This window comes from Cydia splendana, chromosome 1 (assembly GCF_910591565.1).
Source record: "Cydia splendana chromosome 1, ilCydSple1.2, whole genome shotgun sequence".
Lineage (NCBI taxonomy): Eukaryota > Metazoa > Arthropoda > Insecta > Lepidoptera > Tortricidae > Cydia > Cydia splendana.
The window spans coordinates 21,770,663-21,779,109 of record NC_085960.1 but is presented as its reverse complement, the minus strand read 5'-3'; the positions used below and the strand labels follow the sequence as shown (position 1 = coordinate 21,779,109).

The 8,447-nt window shown below is 35.8% G+C and overlaps 2 protein-coding genes across 2 annotated transcripts; both read right to left on the bottom strand.

Moving 5' to 3' along the window:
• Positions 1-222: 222 nt before the first annotated feature.
• LOC134798225 (sodium-independent sulfate anion transporter-like) lies at positions 223-2,137 on the bottom strand. Its single transcript, XM_063770596.1, has one exon. The coding sequence runs from the start codon at positions 1,990-1,992 to the stop codon at positions 223-225; it is 1,770 nt and encodes a 589-aa protein (XP_063626666.1). The 5' UTR covers positions 1,993-2,137.
• A 3,614-nt stretch (positions 2,138-5,751) lies between these two features.
• Positions 5,752-7,639, bottom strand: LOC134798216 (sodium-independent sulfate anion transporter-like). The gene has a single exon (XM_063770585.1). The coding sequence runs from the start codon at positions 7,519-7,521 to the stop codon at positions 5,752-5,754; it is 1,770 nt and encodes a 589-aa protein (XP_063626655.1). The 5' UTR covers positions 7,522-7,639.
• Positions 7,640-8,447: the final 808 nt, after the last annotated feature.

The window sequence follows — 8,447 nt, the reverse complement described above, 5'->3', positions numbered from 1 at the left end:
TGACTGTACTAGGACGCCTATATGATCGAGGGATTATAAATTTTATTTTTCAAACATATATCTCGTTTATTCTGGAAAATAAGAAACTTCGAATATTTTTATCCAAATAGAAGGGATCTATCAACATGGAAATATACAAGAAATTAAAGATACCTATGTAGGTACATATATAAGTTTAATTATGAAAACAATGTTTACAATTGAGGTCGTTAACACTTACCACTAAGAATTATGGCATACATCGTTGTATACAGTCTCCACATTGGATGATATTATAAATTTATTAATATGATTTTGATTTAAATCAAGACATAGCTTTACTATTTCATTCGAAAAATTCAAAAAAACTATTTTTCGGGACGTTTTGTCTAAGTCTTGAGCAACTGTCATCAGATTTGAAGCTACGGTTGAGTCCATTTTCCTCAAGTTACTTCCATCTACGACTATAATGTTATTGGAAGTATTATAACTCTGTGCAGCTTTTTGAACTTTTCGCCGAACATGTTCCGCAGCGCAATATGACAGTCTACCATTCAAGGGTATTCTAACAATTTGTCCTTTGTCAGTACTGACTGTGTTTACATCAATTTTTGGTCTCGCTGTTAAGTAAAGCAAAGTGGCTGCTTCTACAATAATACCAACCAGTATACCATATTCCAATCCAAAAAACATCGCAACAACCATTGTGACAAGTAAGAAAAACAATTCTAGTTTATTATTCCTCCACAGTCTGCCAAATATTGCGAAATCAATCATCGAGAACATGGCAGTCATAATTAAAGCGGCCAAAGAAGCTTTGGGTATAAAGTAAAATGTCGACGTTAGCAAAGTGAGTGCAAGAAGGATGATTAGACATGTAGCAATGCCTCCTGCAGGGGATTGTACGCCAGAAGCATGGTTCAATGCCGTTCGCGTAAATGATCCCGTTATTGGCATACTTCTTACAAATGATCCAATAATGTTACAAAGACCAACAGCTATTATTTCTTGTGTAGCGTCAACAGGTTTCCCTCCTGAAAATGCCTTACATATTGCTATTGTTTGTAGAATAGCAACCAAAGGGATAATGATTGATTGGAGTCCATATACTTGTAACATGTCTACAAATGAGTAAGTTTCATTACCAACTGTAGTAGTAAACGGCGGAAGTGCAAATTTAGGAATGCCTTGTCCAATTTCACCAATCAAAATTAACGGCTCGGTGTCAGTAACGACTTTTAGAATGTAAGCTATTATCATTCCGACGATGACAACTATAGCATTACGGCTTAGAGAAATTAACCATTTTAGTTGTTTCACAGTGGCATCGTTGCGACCACATCCTTCACCAAATTTTTTCAGAAGAGCAAGAACGGCAATAGACAAAAAGCCGAGTATGGGGTCCCATAGTTTCATAGTTCTGATATTTAATATAAAGTTATACACTGAATGTCCGAAGTTATCACCAGAAAGTCCATCAAGGCCAAATAAAGCTTTTAACTGTGCTGAAGCTATCTGAAGAGCTGCTGCAGTTGTGAATCCGCTTATAACTGGCATCGAAATGAATTCTATTAAGAATCCGAGATGCAGTATACCAATAGTCAGTTCTACTACTCCAACTATAAATGCCATTAAAACCGCAAAATCAGCTGAATAGTTGTGTACGTATCTGGCAACCATTGCTGCCATAATAGCAGTTGGTCCAATAGTTACGTTCATGCAGCTTCCAAATATAAGGTACACGATTCCACTTGTCAGGCTCGCAAATAGCCCATATTCAGGGGATAAACCAGCTATAACGGCATAAGCAATGCCTTGAGGGATAGCTGTAAGTGCTACCGTAATCCCAGCGATTATATCCGGAATGACCTTTGTTGTATTGTATTTCGGCAGCCATTCTACTATTGGAAGTCGCTTCTTCACAGTTTCAGCACTGCACAAATTCTTCTTGCACCTTATTCGTTTTCGTACGCCATTTGTGTTTTCGCTATGATTAACTGGTAAAATAGTCATTATAAAGCAATGTGATCTGGAGCAGATTGCCAAATGTACTATATATTGCAAACCAGCAAAATGTACTATATACCCATGCACCGACGCTTCGGTGATATTCGGCTATCTCATGATAATGAGATAACGATAAGCGTCGCTTCTATCAACGCCCTACCAAAAATCTGCAGGTATTGCCGACCTATTGAACTAATTATATATGTTTTCGATGCCTGAACTATTTCAGAGGTAGGTAGGTAAACTTCCACAAGCGTTTGTTCCTTGAGTATCGGGTACAAAATTACGTTAGTTTGAGTGGTAGTCCGAAAAAAAAATACGCCAATCATGCCGCGGGAGGCGTGTACGCAAGTCTTGTCATACTGGCGCTTGTACCTTCAAGTAAGTAGGTACGTGACTTTTCTGTTTAAGACATTTATTTTAACAATTGACTCCTGTACTTTACCTTTATTACTAAATGTGTTCTTTCTATTGTAAATTCTTGATTTTGTATAACAATTTATTTAAAAAAAAGTAATTTACAAAAGGGGCCCACTGATTTACAGTCCGGCGGACGGTATCGGCCTGTCAGTTAGAACAAAATTTTGACAGTTCCGAACAACTGACAGGCCGATACCGTCCGGCGGACTGTTAATCAGTGGGCCCCTTTAAATATTACATTTTAATTGGACGGTAACTGCTTCATTACTTTTAGTTGTAGCAGCTATCAACGACCTGTAAGTCGGTAATGACCATAACATAAGGCTTCGTTTTTTTTCCTTTAATATTATTATATCATAACAAAACAATTATTTTAATGGACCCGTTTAAATCTAAATAATTATTCTTTTTAAAAACCTATTACCGACATACCTACACGTTATTATCTAGTTTTCTTCTTTCAACGTTGTAAAATTACGCAAAGTTATGATATTTTTGGAGGACCGATGTTGTGTAGTAACAAGATTCATTAAAACTGCGTGTTAGTGCTTATAGTTTTTTAAGTCACATAATCACAAAGTTTTTTGTAGTCACGAGGTCAATTAAATAAAAAATATATAATGACAATGATAATGAGATAACGATAAGCGTCGCTTGGGTATCGCCAATACACTCGAAAAATGACAAGAAATTACCAAACTCATTTACTTATAGAACGCAATCTTTACATGAGTGTGAGATTTTCCTTCCATGTGATTTCATTTTGTCATGTGATTTCTGGACTACAAGTAGGTACAACGGTGTGAAATAGACTTGAATGGACTTCATCGACAATATTAATCTTCTTCTTCTTCTTACGACAGTACCTATACATATTAATACCATAAAAAAATCGAACATTATAAACGAAATTAATAACTAGCGTAAATCTAAAAAAAAACCGTATTAATATTGTAGTAAATCACTTTAAATTCCCTTATTTATTAAACATTTAATCTCCTAACGTTTAACCAATTGTCAGTATGATCTCAAACGTCTTTAATCTTCTAAATTGCGTACTTTTCTTCCATTTAATGAACGTATTTCCTTAATCAGCGTCTGAAACCCAGAGGATATTATAATTATTATTTGGAGCCTTGCGTGTCCCACTGCTGGGCAAAGGCCTCCCCCAATTTCTCCACAGATCTCTTTCCGATCCTGTGCCTGGCCACTCATTCAAAAAGGAGTCTAGTTCATCCCGCCATCGCCGGCGATAATGATAATGGATAATGACCCAGACCCAGATCCAGAGGATAATTTTACGAAAATGCTTTAAAACTCTCGTGAATTTTCTTGGCGTTAAACCTCTACCTTACCATTTTCTCACAACCCTAAACAGTTTATGATTTTCTTTGCATTATTAACTTATTTTTCGTACAATTAAAGCTTAATTATCACATTTACTGCCATAGACTGCAAGCTAGTAGAGTGTTAACGCAGGCTTTAGGTTAGTTCTCGTTCATGTCATCTCGGATATGGGTGAATATGGTATCGATGCATTCAGCGTAATGCCCTGAACACAAATATATGAGATGACAAGCGCGAAAGTGGTGGGGGTAGTTGCTGTGAGTGCTGTGACGTCATAAAGTCGCCAGTACAAACTTTATTTTTATTTTCTTTTAAACATACCATATGGGGTACCAAATGAAAGGGCTTTGTGAGTAGATCACAAATATAACATACTGTACCATTTTCAATACTTGGTCTAACTAATTATTAGAAAACGTTCAAAAATTTCACAATCCACAGTTGACTTCGAAACTGCTCTAAATTGAAAATGCCTGAATAGATTACTCCAAAATACATACCAAATGACGATGAATATTCTCTATATAATGTTAAAAAATAATTAACCAGATATATCAAAAACTAAGAAAAGTACATCAAGTTGAAAAAGCATAATTTTCTGTTACATTAAACTGCAACTATAATTAAAACAAACAAAAAACCGGACTGTTGACATATATTTTTGAAATGGTCTTTTCACTAGCTTTCATTTGGTAACCATATTGCTCTAGTAAGAAAAAAAAACAATCTCCCGCCCCTCCATTTTTTCATTGGCGGGCGTCATTTTCAAAATTAATATCGCCTGTGTCTTTACCACAATTCTGACGAATTCAACCACACCTCATATGTCAAAAAACTGTCCAGCCGCGTGGGTTGTAGGTAGAGCGTGCCAAATAAATGGACATATATATACTTAACATAACCATGCTCGAAAAACATTACCCTCCTTCTGATGCAGTTGGATAAAAATACTATATTATACTATTTTGTTACTGTAAACTTATTTTTACCCGACTGCATCAGAAAAAAGGTTATGTTTTAAGAGCGTGGGTATATATACATGTCCATTTATTTGGCACGCTCTACAGCCTAAACGGCTAGACATGTGAGGTATGGTTGAATTCGTCAGAATCGTGGTAGTGACATAGGCTATATAAATTTTGAAAATGGCGCCCGCTAATGAAAACCTGGAGGGGGGGGGGGTTGTTTTTTTTTCTTACTATAGCAATATGGGTACCAAATGAAAGCTAGTGAAAAGACCACAACAGTCGGGTTTTTGTTTGTTTTAATAATAGTTGCAGTTTAATGTAACAGAAAAACTATACCTTTTTCAACATGATGTACTTTTCTTTTTTTTTTATATATCTGGTTACCTACTTATTTTTTAACATTATACAGAGGATGTTCACAGTCACTTGGTATGTATTTTGGACTAATCTATTCAGCCATTTTCAATTTAGAGCAGTTCGAAGTCAACTGTGGATTGTGAAATTTTTGAACGTTTTCTAATAATTAGTTAGACCAACTATTGAAAATGGTACAGTATGTTATATATTTGTGATCTGCTCACCATGCTCTTTCATTTGGTACCCCACATGGTATGTTTAAAAGAAAATAGAAAAAAAGTTTGTACTGGCGACTTTATGACGTCACAGCAACTACCACACACAACTTTCGCGCTTGTAATCTCATATATTTGTGTTCAGGGCATTACACTAAATGCATCGATACTATATTCACCCATATCCGAGACGACATGAGCGAAAATCGATTTCTAAAAGAGTTTTCTTTCGTTAGACACTCTACTAAGCGGACTGGTAATGGGTGGGACCCTTTAGTCAACCATAATTTTTCAAACATATATCTCGTTTATTCTGGAAAATAAGAAACTTCGAATATTTTTATCCAAATAGAAGGGATCTATCAACATGGAAATATACAAGAAATTAAAGATACCTATGTACATATGTAAGTTTAATTATGAAAACAATGTTTACAATTGAGGTCGTTAACACTTAACTAAGAATTATGGAATACATCGTTGTATACAGTCTCCACATTGGATGATATTATAAATTTATGAATATGATTTTGATTTAAATCAAGACACAGCTTTACTATTTCATTCGAAAAATTCAAAAAAACAATTTTTCGAGACGTTTTGTCTAAGTCTTGAGCAACTGTCATCAGATTTGAAGCTACGGTTGAGTCCATTTTCCTCAAGTTACTTCCATCTACGACTATAATGTTATTGGAAGTATTATAACTCTGTGCAGCTTTTTGAACTTTTCGTCGAACATGTTCCGCAGCGCAATATGACAGTCTACCATTCAAGGGTATTCTAACAATTTGTCCTTTGTCAGTACTGACTGTGTTTATATCTATTTTTGGTCTTGCTGTTAAGTAAAGCAAAGTGGCTGCTTCTACAATAATACCAACCACTATACCATATTCCAATCCAAAAAACATCGCAACTACCATTGTGACAAGTAAGAAAAACAATTCTAGTTTATTGTTCCTCCACAGTCTGCCAAATATTGCGAAATTAATCATCGAGAACATGGCTGTCATAATTAAAGCGGCCAAAGAAGCTTTGGGTATAAAGTAAAATGTCGACGTTAGAAAACTGAGTGCAAGAAGGATGATTAGACATGTAGCAATGCCTCCTGCAGGGGTTTGTACGCCAGAAGCATGGTTCAATGTCGTTCGTGTAAATGAACCCGTTATTGGCATACTTCCTACTAATGATCCAATAATATTACAAAGTCCAACAGCTATCATTTCTTGTGTAGCGTCAACAGGTTTCCCTCCTGCAAATGCCTTAGATATTGCTACTGTTTCTATAATAGCAACCAAAGGGATAATGATTGATTGGGATCCATATACTTGTAACATGTCTACAAATGAGTAAGTTTCATTAGCAACTGTAGTAGTAAACGGCGGAAGTGTAACTTTAGGAATACCTTTTCCAATTTCACCAATCAAAATTAACGGCTCGGTGTCAGTAACGACTTTTAGAATGTAAGCTATTATCATTCCGACGATGACAACTATAGCATTACGGCTTAGAGAAATTAACCATTTTAGTTGTTTCACAGTGGCATCGTTGCGACCACATCCTTCACCAAATCTTTTCAGAAGAACAAGAACGCCAATAGACAAGAAGCCGAGTACGGGGTTCCATAGTTTCACAGTTCTAATATTTAATATAAAGTTATACACTGAATGTCCGAAGTTATCACCAGAAAGTCCATCAAGGCCAAATAAAGCTTTTAATTGTGCTGAAGCTATCTGAAGAGCTGCTGCAGTTGTGAATCCGCTTATAACTGGCATTGAAATGAATTCTATTAAGAATCCGAGGTGCAGTATACCAATAGTTAGTTCTACTACTCCAGCTATAAAGGCCGCTAAAACCGCAAAATCACCAGAATAGTTGTATACGTATTTGGCAACCATTGCTGCCATAATAGCAGTTGGTCCAACAGTTACGTTCATGCAGCTTCCAAATATAAGGTACACGATTCCACTTGTCAGGCTCGCATATAGCCCATATTCAGGGGTTAAACCAGCTATAACGGCATAAGCAATGCCTTGAGGGATTGCTGTAAGTGCTACCGTAATCCCAGCGATTATGTCCGGAGTGATCTTTGTTGTATTGTATTTCGGTAGCCATTCTACTATTGGAAGTCGCTTCTTCACAGTTTTAGCACTGCACAAATTCTTCTTGCACCTTATTCGTTTTCGTACGCCATTTGTGTTTTCACTATGATTAACTGGTAAAATAGTCATTTTAAGTAATGTGATCTCGAGCAGATTGCCAAATGTACTATATAATGCAAAAACCTAAAACCCATGTACCGACGCTTATCGTTATCTCACGATAGCCAATACACTTGAAAAATGACAAGAAAATCTCAAATTCATTTATAGAACGCAATCTATAAATAAGAGTGTGGGATTTTCCTTCCTTGTGATTTCATTTTGTCATATGATTTGAGGACTAGAAGTAGGTAAAACGGTGTGAAATAGACTTGAATGGACTTCGTCGATAATATTAATCTTCTTCTTCTTACGATAATGTAAATAGTAATAACATGAAATGGTTATTTACGATACAAGTGCGGAAAAGAGGAAATTCGAAACGAGTGGAAATTAAAACTCGACCGAAGGAAGTGTTTTAAATCGATACGAGTTGCGAATTACCTATTAGCACGTGTATCGTACTACGTTTTACAGTAAGTATATATGGCCCTTGAAACTTTTGACATACGCACGAAAAGTGCTATTTTACGCACTAGTGCGGGAAAGTAGGACCATATGTACTGTAAAAATAATTAAAATATTTTATTATTACGTAATTATGTATATATGCTTTAAAACCCGTATTAAAGTCGTAGCAAATCACTTTAAATTACCTTATTTATAACTTAGTTGTTTTTCTACATTGATCACCGATGTCTGTATACGAGACATATTGACTTTCTTTTTGTTGCTAAAAATAAAGAGTCCACTTACCGCTGAACTACTGTACTGTCTTTTTAGTTCCATCTTCCTTATACTTATTCCTTCTGTCACCATCAAACCCTGTTCATTGCAGGCTACTATACTCCTGGAAGAGTACCCATCGTGACAGTATTTCGTCTTCTTTTTATTCTGACAAAAAATAGCACTTTAATATCCAGGATTATCAATAGGGTTGAGGGCATAAATGTTGA